This window comes from Spermophilus citellus, assembly GCF_964194105.1.
Source record: "Spermophilus citellus genome assembly, chromosome: 6".
Lineage (NCBI taxonomy): Eukaryota > Metazoa > Chordata > Mammalia > Rodentia > Sciuridae > Spermophilus > Spermophilus citellus.
The window spans coordinates 104603345-104626045 of NC_138187.1; the positions used below are offsets into that span (position 1 = coordinate 104603345).

The following is a 22701-nucleotide window of genomic DNA, read 5'->3' on the forward strand; positions in this document are numbered from 1 at the left end:
TTTTTTGAAAGATAACTACTGAAATTGCCAATCATATTTTTTCAAGTTCAAGTCTCATTATTTACAAACCATGTTTTCCTAAGAGGGTTACTGTTTCCCTTTAAATAATGTTTTTTATTAACTAGAGTCTTCATCTAGTTTCAGTCCCATCTGTGCCAGACTATTCTGAATTATGTTTTTAAGGGAGAAAGTCCATTAACTCAATTTTAATTTTATTCAGTCTTTATTAAAAAAACATGTAAGCATAAAATTAAATCTTTCTTAATCTACTTGCAGTGTTTAGGTTATAGCCTATGTACAAATTTCTCCTATTGAGTCTCTCCCATTTTGTTACAATTTTATAGACTAGTTTCACAGACTCCCTACTGATTTTTCACTAATGTTGGTAAAACTTTTTCAGAATTTGAATTTATGGATAGTAATTAGTGAGCACTAATAACTTAATCTTGTTTTTAAATAGCCAGAGCCTGCAATGTCTTGGTATAAGCAGAAGCAAAGAGGTCAGACCCATTTCCTGGCTGGGCAACATTTTGAGTTACTGATGCAAGCAACCCTTGAAGTGAGTTTTTTTCTTACCCAGGGTCCATGGGTGAGCTCCAGGACTAAGTCTGAGAATGTTTTGACATTTAGCACAAGTGTTTCCTATGTGAGAGTGCATATGGGTTTGCACAGTTTTACCAAAAGAAGTAATGTTATTGACCTAATGCTAGGTCCTTGTCTCTGATGTCAATTCAATAATGAGGACACAATTTTGAGAAAAGGGAAAAAGTACTTTTATTGCTTTGCTAGCAAACAAAAAGCACAGAAGACTCCTGTCCCAGAGGCCTTGATTCTGCCCATCAGGGAGAGCAGAGGGTTTTTAAAGAAGTGATTTATTCCAGGTGTTCAGCCTGTGTGATTCACTTGTTAATTTGGGAGAGAGGAGAAAACATGTTTTAAGATAAGCCCAAATACATGTATGAAAACACGAATGGTGTAAATCTACTTTGTATACAACCAGAGATATGAAAAAATTGTGCTCTATATGTGTAATATAAATTGTCATGCATTCTGCTGTCATATGTAACAAATTAGAATTAAAAAAAAAAGATAAGCCTTAGGGACAGAGCAGCAAGGGCTATATTCAAAGCATAAAGTGGACCACTGTTACAGTAAGAGGTACGGACAGGTGTATAAGGGGCCCTGAAGTCATACTGTCTGGATGTTTGCTGATGGGATGTTTGAACATGTAATCATGTGACATATTGAGCATTTTATTCTGAAGGATTTTAGAAATAGCAGGTATGGGAAAGACTCTCCGACCTTTTCCAGAGTCAGGTCATAAGATTCTTATGCCCTCCATTAACCCAAAGGACAGGAACATCCTTATCTATGAATATGGAATGCTGAGAGGAATCTGAACAATCAAGTCTTGAATTCTGGGTTCCCCCCTCCCCCCACCACCCTTATGTCACATCCCATTATCCCATCATATTTTTTCCATGACTCTTCATTTTTTATCAAATCTAGTATAAAACCACTCAAGTTCAACCATTTTCTTCAGGTCCTCATTTCCTTATGAGGTCTCCCATCATGTAAATCTTCTATTAAGTAAAGTTGGATGCTTTTCTCTTGTTAATCTGTCTTTTATTACAGAGTCCCAGCTGAGAACCTAGAAAGGGTAGAAGGAAAAGATTATTTTTCCTTCACTTTAATCTCTACCCAACCACTTGGCTGTGTGACTTCAAACAATACTCGTGACCTGTCTCTTTTTCAATATTCTCAAGACTGCAGAAGTAATCTTAAGGGACTTCTGTGAGAATAAAATGTGAGGATTTATGTAAAGTCCATAATGCAGCGACAGGCACCTAATACATGTTAATAATTATATCTTATTCTCAAAAGAATATGTAAGGTCAGAAAGTGTTTCTGACCTTAGAAAGAAACACTGACCATGGGCTGGGCTCTAGCTCAGTGGTAGAGCACTTGCCTAGCACATGAGAGGCTCTAGGTTTGCGCCTCAGCACCACATTAAAAAATAAATAAATAAATAAATAAAAGGTATTGTGTCCATTTATAACTAAAAAAATGTAAAAAAAAAAAAAAAAAAAGAAAAGAAAAGAAAAAAGAAAAACATTGACCATAGGTATTTTTAGAATTGTGCTTAAAAAATCAGTTCCTGTTTGAGAAGTCACACTTAAGCCTAACTCTAACAGAAATATTAATTAGTAAAACATAGAAATGTATATTCATAGCAAGGCAGAAAGTCATCTTTAAATAGTTCTGAAAATGTGAAAGACCAATTTGTGTTGCTTTTCAATGGGAGAAAAACAATCTACTTGGTCTTGACTGGCCTGGAGGTGAAGGACTTTCAATCTGCTCTTGGCTGCTGTAACCATCCAAGTTGTTCTTGAAACTCTGAAATTTAGCCTAAATTGATAGTCTAAATTGAAAATCTATGGCTATGAATGCATTCTCATCCTTTTCTTCTACTGTTGTATGGAAGAGAAAAGTTGCGAAAGCAAGGAGATTCTGCATCTTTTAATGAAAGATAAAACAACAATATAAACATACACAAATTTACAGAGAAGGGTTCAACTTTGATACATTTGGAGTAAAAGGTGTTTCTTATTTAAATATGGTATAAAAATAAATGCAAGAAACATTAACTGAGAATGTACAGACATCAGACAAAGACATGAGCTTGTTTCAGACTTGAATACATCAGTGGCATGAAACTTTCTGTGCTAATTTATTGTTTAATAATTGTGAAGCCATATGTATACTTATTGATATATGTTATTTTTTTTCTTTTACAATTCTTCCAGTTTGTGAATGACTGAATTTTTAGTGAACTGTGTGTCTAGCAGAAGCTTTAAGAGAAAGAAAGGGAAAAAATAGTTTTACTTTACTTAAACTTGCTAAAAAGGAAAAGACACAGATCCAGCTTAGTAGAATAGAAGGAGGAAGAAAGCAGACAACAGTTTGAAATGGAGGCATCGAGATGGCATAGGGTCCCTTGGAGATAGCAAATGCCTTAATGTGCACACAAAATAGAACAATTCAGGTCCTTCATTCATGCAACATCTTGGTCTAATGTCCTCTGATCCAGGTAACAATGACAAGCTACAAAGTATGTGCAATGATTCCAGTCTGCTTCCATGCTACAAGATGATCCATTTAGTAAGACTGAACAAGGCTTGTTAACCTCTTGGATGTGAGAGACTTCCCCTGAGGAAAAAAATATAAAACAAAACAAAACAAAAAAAGAAAGAAAATAAAGGATGATCACTGAAAACCTGCTTACTAGTAGTATCCATTTATTGTGGATTTTTTTTTTTGCAAGGGTCAAAACTGAACCCTTTTTACTTGTAGGGCTGGGATTGAACCCAGGGCCTCACACATGCTAAGCATGTGCTCTACCACTGAGTTACATTCCCAGCCCTCAAAATTGAATCTTTTAAGTACATCTTAGTTCAAACATCATGATGAGCCTTCCTCCCCTCCCTTCTGCCACCAACACATCAAACAAAATGATTTTCCCTCCCCCTCCCCTCATCCACCTCCTTCCCACTGCAAACAGACTGATGGTTTCACAGCACAGATTAGCAAATCATAAAACATGTCCATAAACATTCCATTGAGGCTTAGCAATGAGGCAATACCTAGGTTCCCAACTGGTTAGAAACATGTTACAATAAATCTTAGTAAGCTGCTCTGAAGGATAATAATGTAAATGCATTCTGTGAATTGGTTGTTGAATTTATAAATATTGAAAAATAAAGGGGGGGATGATTTAATTAAATAAAATGCACTTTGAGAATGTGATTGGTGGAAACTCAAGATTGAGTCTATCCCCAACCTTCTATAGTTAATGGAGGAAAAAATGCTAATTGTACATCTAGAGACAGAGGTCTATCCCCTGTTTCAAACAATTACTACCTTTCTGTCCTTTCCTGCCTGACTTCCTCTAATGCTAACCCCAGAAAAATATGATATAATTCTGGTTCCACATATTGTTCTGATACATTGAGTACATATTCTTGTTCTTTGTTTTTTGAAATTTTAAAACCAAATTGTTCCTGTTAATTATAAATACTCTATGAAGATAGGAATTTGTTTGACATTTTTTTATATCAGAATATAGGTTGTTGATTGGTGGTTTCTATTTCATGTCCACTGTGTGTGTGTGTGTGTGTGTGTGTGTGTGTGTGTGTGTTTTACTGAGGATTGAATCCTGGGGTTCTCTACCACTGAGCTACATCCACAGTCCCTTTTAGTTTTTATTTTAAGTTTCTATGTTGCCCAGGATGACCTGGAACTTGCAATCTTCCTGTCTCTGCTTCTGGAGTAGCTCAGACATACACTACCATGCCCAGCTCATTTTTAATTCTATACATTCTAATATAAAAAGAGGCAGTTAATTTATTTGATTCTTTTGCTTCCCAAAGGATAAAGCAATAAGGAAAAATTAAGAGAGTTTTTGAGGAATATAGTATTTTGGCAATAAAGTATAATTAGAACAATCTTGATTTGCCACCTAATGTGGCTCATGTTTTGGTAAAGGGGCGGGTGATGAGGAGAAAGAGATCATGACTCAGGGCCATTTTCTTAGTTTCTTCAAGCTGCTGTAACAAAAACCCATAGACTGGGTGGCTTATACAAACTGGAAATTTATTTTTCACAGTTCTGGAAGCTAGAGTCTAAGATTAAGATTCTTGCATATTTCTCTTCTCTTCTAGTGTCTAGCTGGTGCAATCTCATTGTGTTCTCACCTGGTGGAAGGGATAAGTGAGTTCCCTGGTGCCTCTTTTATAAGGGTATTTGTCCTATTCATGAAGACTTAGCTCCCCCAAAGTCCCATCTCTTATAACCATCACCTTAAAGTGTTAGAATTTAACATATTCAAACTTCAGCTACACTTTGTGCATAGAATATGATGGTAAGGAAATGACTAATAATTCTATAATCATAAAGATATGATAAGTAATTCCATAATTCATAATCAAAACACTTTCTTTATATACCTTACAGGTACTGATAAGGGCCCTTTTGCTGACATGAACAGCACCACTGAAAACTAAGCAAAATTTTCTCTTGATTGGGAAGAAGTGTTCAAAACTTAGATTTCAGCAAGACAGTAGAAATTGCCAAGGTTTAGTGAAGGTATTTTGTACTGGCTATGCTTTAGTCACTTTATGGGAAGAAATATGAAAAAAAGAAAAAGTAATTGGTGTATTCCTTGCCTTGTTATAGTCTTATAAGAGAGGCCCAAGTGAACTAGGTTGACCCTGCTCCTCTATGTGAGAAGACACAGAGAGAACTTGTCACTCATGAACAAGGAAGCACGGTCTCAACCAGACACTAACTCTGCTGGCACTCCAAAATCTTAAGACTTCCAGCCCTCAGAATGGTACAAAGTAAGTTTTTGTTGTTTATAAGCCATTCAATCTATGGTATTTTATTATAGCTGCTCAAGGAGGCTAAGATACTGCTTTCATTTTTATGCTTATTTCCTCATCCATAAAATTAAAATAATAATTGTATCTATTTTAAGATCTTATTCTGAAGACTCATTTTACTGGAAACTATTATTAGAACATTCTATATCCCCAGTTTATGTTGGCCATTACCTTAATATGATTATGTCTACAACTATTATTTGTAGGACACCTAGACCCAAGTCACTGTTCTGACTCTGAGAAGGGCAGAAAATTTCTAATGAATGGAAAACTAAATTTATACTGTTTTCCTGCCCCAAACCTGGGCAATAAATCAATTAAAAATGTTGAAATTAAAAAGCACTTTTCCATATTTACATGCTAATTCCTATATTTGCTACTGTCTACTGTCATTGCTGTGCTCATAATATAAATGTATATGTGTGTATACGTATTTATTCTGAGGCTGATAATTTACCTTGTGTGTGTGTATGTGTGTGTGTGTGTGTGTGTGTGTGTAATTGGAGATTGAACCTAGGGCATTGCACATGCTGGACAAGTGTTCTACCACTAAGCTACATTCCCATACCTGAATAATTTACATTTAAAAAGGGCTTGTTTTCACTGAGCCATCTGTGAGATGAAGGGGAGTACATATGTTTTGAGCAAAAGAGTGAATTTCTATGCAGTAGAAGGCTGGGGGAAAGATGCTAATGTAAAACTACTTATTTTAAAACTATTTGTTGATGTGATTTGATTCACTGGGAAATGGTCACATTAAAATAGGAATTCATTTGAAACTTGATTTTGTTTTGTTTTATATTTGGACTATGGAAACAACTGTCACTTTTTGAATTTAATAAAAAGAAATAGAGTTCTCTTTCTATATTTTTCAGTTTTGCTTTTTTCCTTAAATATCCACAAGTCATAAAAACTACTAGTACTTGCCCTCGTATGTACTTTATTAGAAATGAGGTGTGGTAAAAGTTTGGTTGACCGGCTCTTATCCTAAAAAATATTTAAAATTAACTTTTTCACAGAAGCCCATACAGAAGTACAGGCCTATAGTAATACACCTGGGAGTTTGTAACAATAAAATAACAATGAGCACAAAAGGAAAAACATGTGCATACATTTTAACAGAGTCCAAATAAACCAAACCAAACCAAAACAAAATAAAAATCTATGGACTTACTAAGCAATAAGGATATTGGTTTTGTGTACTGAGACAATTAAAAAGCAAACTTGGGTATAACCAATAATAAAAGGAACTTAGGTGACCCACTGGGGTCAAAGCAAATAGCATGGCTATCCAGTAGGTCGTCAATTTTGAAGATCTAAATCACCTGGATCTATTTGCAAACCATCTGCATATCATGCTCAGTTCATGTATGGAAAGGAAAAATACCTCAGTCGGATTCTAAGGCATAAAGAAACTATTGTTATGTGTGTTATCCATTGCTGTCTCTACTAGAAAGTTCTAAAATAAAAACACTGATCCTTTCTTCTACGCAGGCATGTACTGGTCCCAAATCTGCAGGTCAGCCCTTATGGAACAGTCATTTTCAGGGCACTTCCTTGTAAGCTGTATGGCTATATACCCTGCCAATTTTTCCAAGCTGAAGAACCTGAGAATTTTATAGCTTAATTCCAATATTTTAATTCTAGAAACTAAAAGGGCTAACATGAACAAAAACCTTACCAATAGCATTTTAAACCAAATTACTTACAATAATTAATTAATTCTGTGTGAACAGTATCTATTTTTAACTACATGAATGACTATCTAAATCCTTCCTATCAGAGTTTAAAAGATTACAGGGGAAATAGTAACCTATAAGAAAAGTCAAAAACAAATATTGACTTTAAAAAGAGAATGTAAATGAAATTATACCAACCAAGGATATAATGTCAGTAATGTATTTAATACCTCTGAAGCATTATTTTGTGTCAATGCAACCTGAATTGATAACCAAACATGGTGGGGAGACAACATTAAAATATTAGAAACCCAACCTGATGTCAACTTTCCTTAAATAGAGGTCCAAAATCTTGTGTAATTGAAACTCAAAATTATCAAACATACCAATTGCATTTTAATTTGACTTTCCTTATTTTGAAATAATGTAATCAGTGAAAAGAGCTTGGTATGGCACTTCACTTGGCAGAGCTGGAACTGGTTTGGGCACAGTACATTCAATAGACCTTGAGAATTTGGCCTGCAGACTGCACAGTGCGCACAAGATGTAGCTAAAGATTTAACAATTAATGCTCAATGCCTGTCATCATGATTCTCCCTCATCAAAATGCTCTTGATTATGACAAGCAATTCCTGATTTTGTTCAATAAACACACTTTTGCTAATTTGAATTAAAAAAAAAAAGAAAAGGAAACTCTTGTCAATGCCTTTCTGCTATTAATGTGACTCAATGGTCTGACCAGATGCCCAGCCCTACAGCCATGGAATAAAAGAGCTGATGACGTGGTGGTAATGAGATGCTATTGGACCAGAAACAGCAAATACACATAAAAGACTGAACTAAAGAATCTACTCTGTTCTTTAGCTCTCATGTTGATAAATACTCTTGTAGACTTTAAAATTATTCATCACCTGGGTTCTCTGGGCTTCTAAACTGCCTACTGTCACTCTGAAAAATGGTTCTTGTTGACCTTAGCACCTGCTGCTTTCTCAACTAGGGTCTCCTTCCTGTGCACATACCTGTTCAGATTCTACTCACTCTTGAAAAGAGACTTTCTTACCCATGTCTTTGCTGAAGACTTCAAACTGACCCCTAAATTCTAAAGTTTCCTTTTCTAAACTCTTTTTGCCCAAGAATCTGCACTAGTGCATTTACATGGTCTTGTATTGTTTTGTAAGTCCCCTGGCCTGCTGAAGCAATTGTTAGCTGTTAAACAACATTAATATTATAGAAGTTCCCAGATAAGTACTTAATTGTTTGCATGAGTTGAACTCCTTGATTGGAAATTTTATGTCAAAAATAAATCACTAGAAACAAGGGTAATGAGACTCATATGTCTTAGGATAAGTAAATTTTACCTCAGGGAAAGAGACACATGGTAGGGTGAGGAAGCGGTGTGGTGGGGGGGGGACATTGGTCATATCCTATGTGTTAAGCAACTGCCTAACAAAATCTGGATGTTTTCAATTGGAAGATGGTAAGACAGAATTGAATTTAGGCTAGGTGTTTGGAAAGTTCTTCACTAATTTAAATCAAACTGATTATTCTAGGTGAACTTAGGAGTGAGTTTATTGAAACACAGTAATAATTTTAGCAAAACTATTGAGAATGTATTAGGGCCTACAATGTTAAAGAGAAGCTCAAATTTTTGAGATTTAACAAAAAGGCAAAAAGAAAAGATTCTATAGCTAGCTTCGCAACTTGCATACTTAATGTTAAATACTGAAAAAAATCTAGTATTGCATGCTAAAATTAAATAGCTTATTAACATACATAGCTTCCTGTATAGTCTGGAAAAGAACAAGCAAAGCCAAACACTTTGATTTCCCTAGTTAAAAGTATTTCCCACAGACAGGTGTGGTGGTGCACACCTGGAATCCTAGTGACTCGGGAAGCTGAGGCAGGAGGATCTCAAGTTCCAGAATGGCCTCAGCAATTTAGCAAGACCATGTCACCAAAAAGAAAATAAAAAGGGGGCTGGAGATATATCTCAGTGGTAGAGCACCCCTCCATTCAACCCTCAGAACCAAAAAATAGAAATAAAATAAAAGTATATATGCCCTTTATAGAAAATAAGAAAAAGATAGGAAAAAATACAAAGAAATAAATATTATTGAAATAGAATTATTTATATATTTTTACCTTCTTATACAAAAATGCATGTTCTTAAGGGTTTTCTTTTTAGCCAAATTGAAATTATACTGTCAATAATATTATGAATAACATGCATATGTAACATGCAACCAACAATTACTAAAAAATTAAATATTATAGAATAGATTAGAAAATATCAGGGTGCATTCACAAGCATTAATGCATTGCTTGTGAAAGTTTCTTTTAGTTCTAGACACATATAAACATACATAAGTGCTATATATATATATATACACATATATACATAGTTTTATACATATATATGTATATGTTTTATATAATACAAGTGCACACACAAACATAAAATATATTGGTCAAGTGGATCAAATATGGGTGGCATTAAAAAAAATGAAAGCCACCGCTCTGAAATCTGATGTTTAATATCTGTATAGTATTCCACTAGTAGTTATGCCTTGATACATTTAAGAAATTCACAATTATTGCACATTCAGAGTGTGTTCTATATTTGGTAATTATGTGATGCAATGAACATTCTTGTATGTTGGGGAGCATCTGGGTTTTCTTAGGATTAAATTATAAGAAGTTGTATTATTGACTTGAAGAGAGAGATTTTTGAGCCTTTTAGCATATTCTGTCAAATTCTATTCCAGAAATGTGACAGCAATTCATACTTCCAGGAACAGGGTGTGAGATCACTTTTTCTTTTCTCCTTTTCAATGCTAATTTTTATTTTCAAAGAAAAATAACCTAGTTGCAGGAATATTTTTAATGTTAGTTTCTGAGTGAAACTTGTCTATTAAAATAATAAGCTTTCTTTTTGTTTTCTCATGTACTTACTATTTGTGTGTCTACTGTTAAAACTGCCTAAGTCCTTTGATAATCTTTCTAGTGGTATTTTGCTCTTGTGATTATTTATTTGCAAAAAAATTTTTTTCTACTTTAAACTGTATTAGATCTTTATCTGTCATGAACATGCACATTTACATTTAAAGGAAAAAGGGTTTACTAGGTTTAAGGACAGAGAAAGATGCAGTTCATAGCAACACAACTATCTTCAAAGTGCACTAATTATTACAGCAGTGGACTTCTGTCCTCCTCCTGTATTTTATGGCATTTAAATCAGTAATCTGAACAATTAAACTGATGGAATTCTGATCAAAGATATACATGATGAAAATTTCATTATCTTGGTTAAAATTTCATTATCTTGGGTAGCAAAGAGATACTCCAAATAGTTCTGTAAAGGTACAAAAAGGAGTTATGAAACTTAATCACAAGATAAAATTTAGCAGAAAGAAAGGTGAAGAACCAAATTTATACTAAAATGAATAAACAACAACCACCAAAAAAAAAAAAAAAAAAAAAAGCTAACTAGAAGTAAACCACAAGATTGGGGAAATCAGCAGCACATCAGAAACAAGTGTTAGTGATTTAAAATAATGTCTTCATTTAAGCTCCAAATAACTCCACGTTTTGCTAAAGCTGGAGGCTAAGGTGGAGAAGCTGAGACAAATTTTTTCAGGCTAGATTATAAAAAGCATAGGACACATAGGGAGATGATATTCTCATTTCATATTGGTTGAGTTATATCTAGGGCATTATGCTCAGTTATCACTTAGGAGGACTACTGATGAACTAGAACAAATGTAGGAAGTAAGTAAACAAGATGGTGAGAGAAAAGGAAATTAATGAATGAGAAAATATTAGAAATTCACTTTCCCAGTCAATGTAAGACTCAGATTTAACTTCAATTTTTAAGACACTCTATCAAGTCTTTTTAAGTGTTCGGCTTAGTTTTCAGATATTTTTTTTCTTCTTATACCCATATTTCAACAGCTTATATAATTTTTAATAAACTAAAAATAAATATATAAATTCAATTATAAGCAGTTATGTTATAGGAAAAAACACAATTGACCCTCCCTCCCTCCCTCCCTCCCTCCCTCCCTCCCTCCCTTCCTTCCTTCCTTCCTTCCTTCCTTCCTTCCTTCCTTTCTTTCTCTGTAGTGGTGCTGGGATCAAACTCAGGACGTCACACATGCCAGGCAAGTGCTATACTACTAAGCTACATCCTCAGCCACAACTGACTCTTAGCACCATACGAGTCTACTGAAAGTTGCAGAATCGTGTGGCCATAACTAGCACAGTCTTTCAGTTGTGACATTGAGAGAGCTATCAAAGTGTGATCTTAAAAGTAGCAACATCAACATCACTGAGAGTTGATTAAAATGAGATATTTGGATTCCACCAGAAAATGACTTCATTGGACTTTCTGATAGTTGGGGTCCAGGAGAGAGTAGAGTGGAATACTTCTACATAGGTCATGTCCCTTAAACACATATTCTTCTGAGAAGCTTATAACCAATGCAGGGGGCAGAGGGAGGCAGGGGGAGAGGGAGAGAGAGTGAAAGAAAGAGAATGATTCTAATTCGGTTTATTTGTTATGAGGACCCAGAATCTGCATTTTCCAAACCCTTGATGATTTAGAGGTATGAATAGTTGAAACACACTTTAAAAAAAACAGTGAACTAAAGATTTTAACAAAAAGAAAAGAAAACTTGGTGGGAACTAATGAAAATCACACCTTCAAATAGTTCGCCAGCTGTCATCTCAAGGATGGTGTGCCTGATTCTGCATGGCTCCAGGAGGCTGGATTAGGATCAATACTTGGAAGTTACAGAAAAGTAGACTGCTGAAAATAAAGAAGGCATTTCTAAAAGAATGGATTTCTCTGCTGTCTACGGGTGTCATATCTCTGAAAATTAGGAGCCAGCAGATGTTGGATGCCCTCTTGGCATTGAGCCTACAGAAAAGATTAATGCAATTCAGCCTGGGGGAATAGAGCCTCTAAGTTCCTTTTCAATTCTGAAACTCCAAAAATACTAGTATTGTTAATATCTCCTCAAAAGTACGTTTAAGTTTTAAAATTAGAAAAGTGAAAGAATTCCCAATAATCTTTTCCTTCTGGAGTTTATAACATGCTCTTGCTAGATATTAATATGTATATTTCAAGTGAACACTCTTGCTAATGGGTGATTATTATTTGACCTTGTAGTAACTGAGCCATGTTTACTAGGTAATTTTTAAATTGCTGAGAGAATAGACTAGAATAAAAAGATCTTTAATAAACAAGCCAAATGCTGAGGATGTAGCTTGGTGGCAGAGTGCTTGCTTAGCAGGTGTAAGGCCTGGTGTTCAATCCCTATTATAGGGGCAGGAGTTGGCATCGGGGAGCAAAGCAAAATCTGCATAACGTGAAGAGGTAAAACAAGTAACAGTTAAACATTTTTTTTTCTCCAGAAATAATACAGCAGTTTAGAGACTGTGTGTTTTAAAAATTCAATAACTGTCATACTCTATTTTAATATTGGTCTCTGCTGGTCAAAAATTAAGTATAATTATTACATTGGGATTGTTCAGTGTTTTCTCTTATTACTCTTAAGTCCTGATCCTGAAAAATAATAACAGCCATCAAAATACAGTGCAGGGTACATGGAATTTGGCTTAATCTGAGTTCATCGTATCTTCGAACAGCATATAAAAAGTAGCAGGGTATCTGTAGATACACGTATAATATACCCATGCTTATAGACTATGTGATTTAGAGAAAGATGACTTTTTTCCTAGCTATTGTCAATTGGCTGTTTTAATGTTACCTGCTTTGAGTACTAGCACAGATTATGGAACAGTGAAAATTGCATCCACATCTTGTCATTAGTTTAAAGTTGACTTTCTTTTCTGAAAAATGTTTCAAAAAGGAGTGATGATGAACATATAAGATATTACATGTGGCTTTAGAATGAGAAAGAGAAAATGAGAAATAGGCGGCCTGGTGATGATATAGAGCTGCCTAGTAAGTGAGTCATAATTAGAAATAATTACTATATGATTTTACTTTTAGTAGAAATTAAATTTGACATCCTAATAAGTCCAATTTTTATCTACTTAAGTTCCATTGATATTTTTTCTGGCTACATAAAACAAGTTTATAAAAAGAATATGTGAATGGATTGCTCTTAGACCATTGATAAAATTCTGACTTGTTTCAATTGTGTTCAGTGACATTTAATTCACCAAAGTGAGATTTATATTGAGAGTTTACTATATGCAAAGTACTTTGCCAAAGTTGTAGTGCTTATGCTATCAAATAAGCATACAAAATACTCCCTTATCTTTTTACTTTATGCAGTTACAATTTTGTACATTAATATGGGGTTTAGATCATATTTGAGTAATAATTCAATAAAAATAAAATAAAATCAAAGGGATAATGCAAAATATTGTGCTAACTGTTGTATAATATAACTCCTAAGATCTCTGAGACAGTTTGAAGTTTATTTTCCTGTTTTCTTCCAATATATCTGACTTAATAATGTTCTAGTAATTTTCTGGGTGCTCCAAGTCTTCCTCTTTCACTTCTTCCTATTTCACCACCCAGATTTTTGTCCTTATCATCTAATGTGTATTCTCTAGCAGCAGCTGTTGATCCTGAAAACTTGTCCTCCTATCCCTGCCTTCCATTCTCATCTACTGCACATATCAAGATGGTCCATGTGTAAATGCAGAACTCAGCCTGTATCCTTGATTACCTTCTTCTGTGCTCTGCTCTTCAGACTTAAAATCTCCACAGAACTCCTGTGTGAATTGTTGGGTTCTCAGACCTTTCTGGTGTCACTTTTATGTTATCGCCTAAAGGGCTAGCTTCCCGCCTAGTTTCTGGGCAGGTCTCTTGCTCAGGCCTTATCTCTGCTTATCTCTAACTAATCTGTGTTTCTTTAAGATAAATCATCATGATTTAGAAGCTACTGGGAAGCTAGTTCTGTTTCTTGGATAGTTAACTTTCCTAACAAGAGAAAACACACTTAGGTGTATTAGTTAGTAGCATCCCCGTCTGTCCTCTTATGGGTATATGCTTCCTAAGAGCAGGACTATGTCTTGTCTATATATTTTCAGAGAACAAAGTACCTGATGTATATTAATTTTTTTCTTTTTGTTTTGCTTTATTTATTTATTTTTTGTTGGTGCTAGGGATTGAACCGAACACTGCTCTACCACTAAGCTACATTCATTCTCAACTCTTTTTATTTTTTATTTTGAGACAGGGTCTTACTAAGTTGCTCAGGCTGGCTTTGAATTTGCCATTCTCCTGCCTTAGCCTCCCAAGTCTCTGGGATCACAGGCATGCACCATAGTGCTCAGCCTGTTTTCTCTTGAGAGTTTACTATATGAAGAGGTAAAACAAGTAACAGTTGAACGTTTTTTTTTTTCCTCCAGAAATAATATAGCAGTTTAGAGACTGTGTTTTAAAAAGTTAATAACTGTCATACCCTATTTTAATATTGGTCTCTGCTGGTCAAAAATTAAGTATAATTACATTGGCCACTGGGCTATAAATTGTCAGGATGGTCTGTAGCTGAGGTCTCTTGGCTGCTACCATAAACTTGGGGCTTCATATTCATTAAAGAATACTTTGGGAAATGCTATTTAAGCTTTTGGCTCTGGCATATGTATCATCAAAGGTGACATTTCCCACTAGGGGCTGTCTGCCTGACATCTCACTGGCATTCCTTAGGAACCCTCAGGGATGCACTGAGTCTCCATGGCCAAAAACCACTATACGATTCACAGCTTATAAAACGTAAGTGACAATTTAAAAACTAATGATGCTATTGGAGAAAATATATCATCTGAATTAAATTAGGCTACCTGATCTGATACATTTAACACCAATCAATTTACATCATGCTGCAGGGAAACTAAAATTGTTTTCTCAGGCAAGTTATCACCACAACCAGTTTCAATAAAATAAGATGGATAGCCATATCTGTCAACAACAAAATGATAGATGCAGTGGGTTTCAAATCTATAACAAGAGGAAAGAGGAAAAAATACTTCATCCCTCAGTAGACTCACTTTCAGTATTGCTGGTAATATCTGGAGGGCAAATCCAATGACTGATTTATAAATTATTTTTATTTAAGGTGCTGTAGGAATTTTTTTGATATAGCTTGTGTATATTTTAACATACCTACAATCCCAAGCATTAAAATCCACAGCAATTCACTGGAAAAGAATATGTACAAAATCATCCTTAAAGTAAATTCACGGAGCATAGAGGGGAAATCAGAACTTTCCCTCTCAGGGTTCCCAATACGTTTGTGTACTATGATGGATGTTTACGTGAAGCAGACAAGCTCATTATGATGGGTGTTTATGTAGATCACGAATCTGACTAGCCTCCTGGAGGGCTTGCCATGCTGCAACTTCATTAGTATATATACAATCTAAGAAATGACCTTTTCAAACACTCTAAGGTTTGTCTCTACTTCATTGTGGTAGAAACTGTTATCATGGGAAATGAAAGTAAGAATATGCAGGTTGTCTTTAAAAACAATTTTTTTTCCAGCTGAGAATAAAACACAGGGCCTCACACATGTTAAGCAAAAGCTCTATCACTGAGCTAAACCCCCAGCTCAACAAGCTGTCTTTTTAAATACATAAGAGTAGCATGTAACCTGTCACATTATCGAAACTTTATATATGTTGATAGATATGGTCTAGAACTAGTACAATGGCATGTACATAAAACAATGATGTAAATACAGCATGTGAGTAGATCCTAGGCTACCTGATCAATTTTTTCTAGTGGTATCATTCATAATGAACAAATTTAATAGTAAGATTATACATTTTCTTTTTAGATACTCCATGATCCTTTACAACATAATTTTATCTACACTAATGGGCCTATACGCCCAACAGCAGAGTCCAAAGGACTCAACCAGGAGGGTCATGGCTCAGTCCTAGACAGAAGCCAAGACCCAGCCCAATTGTGTCAGGGATGGGCAGTCCAGGGGACCACACAAGCAGAGCAGAGCACAGCGCTGCTCCTAGCATGGCTCTATAGCTGCTCTGGGGCTGTGTTTCCAAATTTGGCATCTGTATTATTCATGGGGGTTGGTTATATTAGATGAAAAAGGTGCCTCCTAGTTTATGATCTTGGTGGTCATTAAGGAAGTTTTATGCTAGATTTAATAAAAAGCAAGTTAAAAATAATTTGACCAGAAACTAGAAACAGTCTTTAGTCTTTGACAGTGTTTTAAAAACAATATAAGCTCCCCCTGCCAAAAAAAAAAAAAAGTGACTACAATTCTTCACAGATCAAGAATCACTTGGCAGGGGAAGTGTTCCATGAATGTGTATCACAAGTAGTTTTGGAAATCAGTAATGCAAAGTGTGTTTTTCACTTTTCTCCTCTGATGTATACTCTTTAGTCTCCATAAAAATAAAGATGAGTGGGAGATGAAAAATTCATATCTCTTCCCTTATAATTCTGCATTTTACTTAACCAAACAATTGAATTTTATGACTATATTGTTAGAAGAATATCAATATTTAAGTTGAAAAATGTTTATTATACTTAGATCTATAATAGCAATGAATAAATAAACAAATAAGGGAAAAACTACATGTCCATCAATAGGGGATTAGAAAAATGTACAAGTCTATTCATTCAAAGAATTTTTCTGTGGTTAAAAAGTAAAATCATGGGAGAGAATATGACATTATCTGGAAAATATTTACAATGCACTTCAAATAATAAAGAATACTTATAAATAATCCTGTTTCTTAAATATTTAAGTGCAAATTGGAACCATAAATGAGTAGTGAGATTATAGATGGAAAAATAGAGTTTCAGCAGTTTAAATGATTTCTAAAAAGTCACATCAGAAGAAGACGTGAAACAAGATTCAAATTTAAATAAAACTCCTTAAACTCCCAGGCCCATGTTAATTTTATCACATTTTACCACTCATAAAAAAACCTGCCTAATAAGCCTATATCTTTATCCATGACTCCACAATGGACTTAAATAATTTAATTTGTTTTAACCCCCCTGAAATTAAAAAAAAGTTTTGTGTATTTTTAATACTTCAAACAGGTTATGAGATTTATATTTACATTTGTTTCTATAATATTTAGCTTATTGGGTCATAGAGGTAAGTACGGATTTGATTTTACAACATAGTTTTATCTACCATAATGGGCCTATACGCCCAACAGCAGAGTTGGATGGATTAATTTTGGAGTCAACCTACTCTTTCTGTTAAGGTTCTTTTGCAGATTTCTCCACCATTTCTGGTGATTCATCGCAGTCTCCATAACACAATTAAAAAGCTCAGAGCACTTCAGTTTAGCAGAAGCGTACCAATACAAAGGGGAAACAGACAAGGCCATCAGAGCTTTGGTTTGATTCTTTCAAAGGCTCTGTAGATGATTGCCTTCTATGAAAACTGTTCCCCAAAAGAGGTTGGATCAGTGAATTCTTGCAAGTTCAACATGAAGTTTCCCTAGCATTCGTCTCTACTCTCCTAGTTTTCTAGCCAAAAACCAAGCTGACTTAATTTCCTCTTCACACAAACTAAAGAGAGGAGGTGAGTCATACAGTTGGCACTTGATAGAAGACATGGCTGATAAATCCTTCCCTGCATCCCCGTTATTTGCTGTTTCTCTATAAGGTTTATGTGGCAAACAGATGTTATGATGGTTTGGTGATGGAAGAAATGGTGTTGGATATGATGATGGTGAAGGAGGAAGAAAACAGGTTTTATAATTAGTAAAGAACATGCACTTTGTCATAAGAGAATGAGGTCAACCTAATGTGAAAGAAGGACAGAGTAACCTTTGAAAGACAGACGTTCTTCAATGGCAAAGAAAATAGAGAAATAAGACAGTAAGTCACAGGAAATGAGAATTTTTTTCAAGACAATAAGCCAAGGTGAAGGCTTTATACAAATGTGAATTATTCTTATCCCGCCTGTTTTGGGCATAATGGAAAGAATAAAAGTAATCTACAAAGAGTGATGGATTTAAATATGAAAAATTTGCTTCCAGGCCTGGCTATAACACTCAAGACTCAATGATATTGGTGGAGTGACCTGACCTCACTGTTCCCCCGTTTGTTCATTTGTGAAAACGAGGGAACACCTGCTTCACCAGGATTGCTGCGTATGTAAACAACAACTCAACAAAAGAAACAAGGAGGGATGGAAGTCCTTGGACTATCCAAAATGCCATGTAGCTCTTGGCTATTTGCTATAATTATCCTCTATGCCAGTAGGAGTTTATTAATTTGGGTAACACTAGTGTGTCGGAAAAAATTGGAATAAAAAAATTTTTAATTCTGGATGTCATTTTTATGACCCAGGTTGTAACAATGATAACATTTTAATTTTCCCAGGTTATAGAAATGCTTATACTGAAACGTATAAATAAGCTTCCTTAAAAAAGGCATGAACTTGAAATGGAATCAAGCTTCAGAGGAGGTTATCACTGGGTGACAGGATTTATTTATCTTATAGTGGTTGGAAGAGCATCAAGGAGCAGCAGGATGGATGAGCAGAATGAGAGAGAATTTAGGAACAAGATAAATTTTGGGTCAATGTGGGCTTCTTTTGGGAAAATTTTGTACCTCGCCTAAACTTTCAGTTTTTTTTTGTTTTTTGCCTATGCAATGGATAAAATAATGAGTGTAATGATACTTGTCTTGCAGAGTTAGCATGTGGATTCAGTTAAATTAGTTTAAATAATACAGTGTCCTGCAGCAGAGCCTAATGCATGTACCCATGAATGTGTGTTGTTATCACATTTTCCCACAATTCCTTCCATACATACTTGCACATGTTGTTTGCCCATATTTTCCCTATTCCACTTCTGATTTGGATACTGTCCTTGTTGTGTAGCCTCCCTGTGTCTACCAGGGTGATCCTCACATGGGGGTATTTTAATGTAAACTCTATCTCGTGTCTATCTCCTTATAATAAAATCATCCATTCTTTTGTTGTCTTTGAATTATTCTATTGATCCTGCAAAGGGGTCCTATTGAACCTAGTACAGAGATGCGTAGGGATCCTGTGACCACTGCAGACCCTAAGAGTCACAATAATAGGGGAAGAACACTCTAACAGGGAAATTCAGAGAGCTTCTCTGATGTTCTTCACTTCTTCAGAACTATATGAAAACACAATATTCAGTGAAAAATGTCACTTTTTATTTTCCTGGATGAAAAAAAATGAAGGTTTTCTGAATGTTATTTATATGTTGTATGTTGCATTTGTATGTTGTATGCATAGGTGTGTGTGTGTGTGTGTGTGTATGTGTGTGTGTGAGAATGTTAATCAACTTCCTTTTCTTTTGCCTTTTAGCCTTTCTCCAACTTCTTTTAAATAGAGTTTTGTCTCTTTTTGGCCTAGTGAAGTCCTATTCATCCAGTTAAATGCTACTTCCTCTGGGAATTCTCTGATTACATAAGACCCCTCTCTTCCCACCCAAAAACCAAATGGAGTTTATCTTTTCCTTGTATATCATAGTATTTTGTTGTTCTATTAGGTGTCTCTGAAATCAAGGTCTATTCCTTCCACATGTTCCCAACATATAGCACCATGTTTGTAATATAGTTGGCACTTGTCTGAATTTTGGTTGAAGGTGTGGTTGATTAACCCTGATTTCGTCTTATTTCTTGTAGGTTCTTTCTTAAGGTTTGCAGTATGTGACAATGTGGTACTATTTTAAGAGTTGGGAAATGTGTTGAAATTGGGTTGAAGTTGAAGACAAGCCTCTTATTTCCTGTTTTCCATCTTTCCCAAGTTGTGTTACTAATTTTTAAGTATATCACAGAAACCTCCATTCCAATTTCATGAACAGTATTCTCTCAACATCACATTAGAAAAAGAGTAATTTGAAATAATTCTTAAACAATACACAGAGTACCTTGCAATATGTTGTAGCTACTTTTCTCAGAAAAATCATAGGGGAATTTTTTTTTGATATTTTCTTTATCTGCATGGTGACTTATAAGGCATATTTAAGAAAATTCTATATTAAGGGACAGAGATTCCAATAAAGCCAGTCAAAACTTTATTAAGTTAATAGTATGATCAATTCCTGGAATCTCAAATTCTCCATCCCTTTAATTCATGCAGTCACATCAAATGTCCAGTAATATATATATATATATATATATATATATATATATATATATATATATATTACTGTTTAAAGCCTTTCAAATACTCTGTGTACAGTCACAATGATAATTCAAAAGTAAAATAAACTGACATTCCCCACCACAAAGATCCTTAAAGGAAACGGAAAACAAAAACCACATCTTTGTTGAATCTAGTTTGCTTATATTTCAACACACATAATTCCACTGAACTGGCCATCACAGCAAAAGCCACAACACACACACACACACACAGCAGCATGGAGCTAACCACACAACTCAACAGACAGTGCAGACAAACTTGAGTATAAACCAAGATTTTTCTACCTCTTTTCATAACAGGTTAGTGCTGGCCCTCAGTGTTGGTGTACAGTTTTTATGGCATGGGAAAATAGGGATGTTTCTGCCCTATAAAAATAAATGTGTTGAAGGCTTTAGTTTGAGCTTATACAATGTCAGAAAGTTCCAAAGGCACTGGCACAATACAAAAATAAATAAATAAAAAAGAATCCCACAAACAAATATATATCACCAAAACACATCGCAAGGAACTAAGAAAACTCTAGTGGGAAAGCTACTGGTTTCCTGAATGATTTATGCAAACACCTTCATGAAAAATAAATAACAGGAGAGGCATGCTAGTGGGTCTGTGGTGGGGCGTTATCTTGTCACCAACCAACATTCATGTCAAGTCTTTGGCTTTAAAATGCATATAAGATCTTTTTCTCCCCACAGAGGTAGAAAGCACAGAACATTTGTTCTTTTTTTGGGTGGTGGGGTGGGGGGTATTTCTGGGGATTTAACCCAGGGAACACTTAACCACCTTTTTTATTTTTTTATTTTCAGACAGGGTTTCATTAAGCTGCTTAGGGCCTCATTAAGTTGCTGAGGCTATTCTCCAGTTTGCGTTTCTTCTGCTTCGGCCTCCCAAGTCATTAGGATTACAGGCGTGTGAGCCACTGTGCCCAGCAACACTTCTTGTCCTTAATATTTTAAGCCTAAGGAAGAGCTAAGGTAAGAATGTAGAAATGCATGCATTATCTTTAATAAGGAAAAGAATACATGGAACAAAAATATAAGGAAAAATTCTTAGTTCCTTCATTTTATATATCATATTGCACACTTCTTTCCAAATCTTAGTCTGACACAAATTATAGTTCATGTGTGACATCTTTATCTATTCTACAAAGGGCTGGGACAGAAAGATAAGCATGAATTTCTCTATTTGAATAAAGGCAATACTTTTGCTTTTACATCTAAGAATGCATGGTTGGTAATGGCTCTAGAAATAGGAAAGCTGCAAAAATTTCATTGGACTTAATGATTTGTAATTCCTCAAAAAATAAAACTTACCACATTCTGTGCAAATTTCTCAAAAGATGTTCTGCGATCCATTGAGTTTCCAGACTTATATGTGTGGGTTGGGGTAGAGTGAAGGGAAGTAAGGGAACATTAAAAAAAAAAAAAGAGCAGCAAGAAAAACAGAGCAGAAAAAGACAGAATGATGAAATGATGCAATGTTAAGTCCATATTCTAAATCACAGGCCCCCGAAGGTAGGAGAGTTGCCAAAGGAGGCCTTTGGCCACAGGATCTGGGCACTGTTTTCATTAGTGCTTTTATTTTAAACACCAAAAGCTCTTATGCAAACAAAATGGAATGATTCCAAGTAAAATCAAATTAAGCAAATATGTGAAGCTTTTATGCAGACATTTGCAAAGCTTAAGTATTCGAAAATTTCATGTTATGTATTTGGAATTTTCTCATAATTTTCTGTCAAGGCTAAATTTTTGTAGATAACATTATTAAATCTGTAAAGCATTGCTGTAGAATAGACATTTCCATAAGGATGAAAACTTTATTCAACACTGCCTGATGCTAAAACCTTTAGCTTTGGTTATTGAACACTTGATATTTGGCTAGAATTTTATGCAATTTTAATTAATTAAAATTAAAATTTAAACAACTCCATGTGGTTAATGTCTGCTGTATTTGGACAGGGCACACAGAATATCTATTTCCAGATGCAAAACAATGCACTTAAAAAAAATCTCATTAGACTAAATGCATGAATTACACAAAGGTATAATTTAATCTCAGAAGTTCAATAAGTTATGGATTATTTTAACATTAAAAAGCAATGAATAATGTTTATGTTTATGTTGTATAATCTTTTATATTGATCACATTAGGACTTATGAAACAGTAAGACTTTGATTAGAAGCATTAATTGAATAATGAGGTCTCTCTCCATATGTGCTTGGCTACCATCTTAAAGTGTGTAAAATTCATCACAGGGATACTTAGTAATTTGGAATAAATGCCAAGAGACAATGAAAACATAACTACATTTTGGCAGCTATCATTGAAAAAAGTAGGTCTATTTTTAGTTGTGAACATGCATTCAAGCTTTCCAAATAAAGCCCCTTTCAAATTTTTGACTCTGTTACTTTATTTATTATA

At 34.8% G+C, this 22701-nt stretch overlaps 1 protein-coding gene across 2 annotated transcripts in view; it reads right to left on the reverse strand.

The window, feature by feature from the left end:
* Window positions 1-690: 690 nt before the first annotated feature.
* The window catches only part of RGS7 (regulator of G protein signaling 7), a 486456-nt gene continuing 464445 nt past the window's right edge, over window positions 691-22701 (reverse strand). The window contains exon 17 of one of the 2 annotated variants that reach the window (XM_081300308.1): window positions 691-1651. In XM_081300308.1, coding sequence (XP_081156434.1) covers window positions 1571-1651 — 81 coding nt within the window. In that variant the 3' untranslated portion in view covers window positions 691-1570. Of the gene's footprint in view, window positions 1652-2585; window positions 3211-22701 lie in introns of those variants that run through there. The other variant, XM_081300309.1, reaches the window with a different exon arrangement.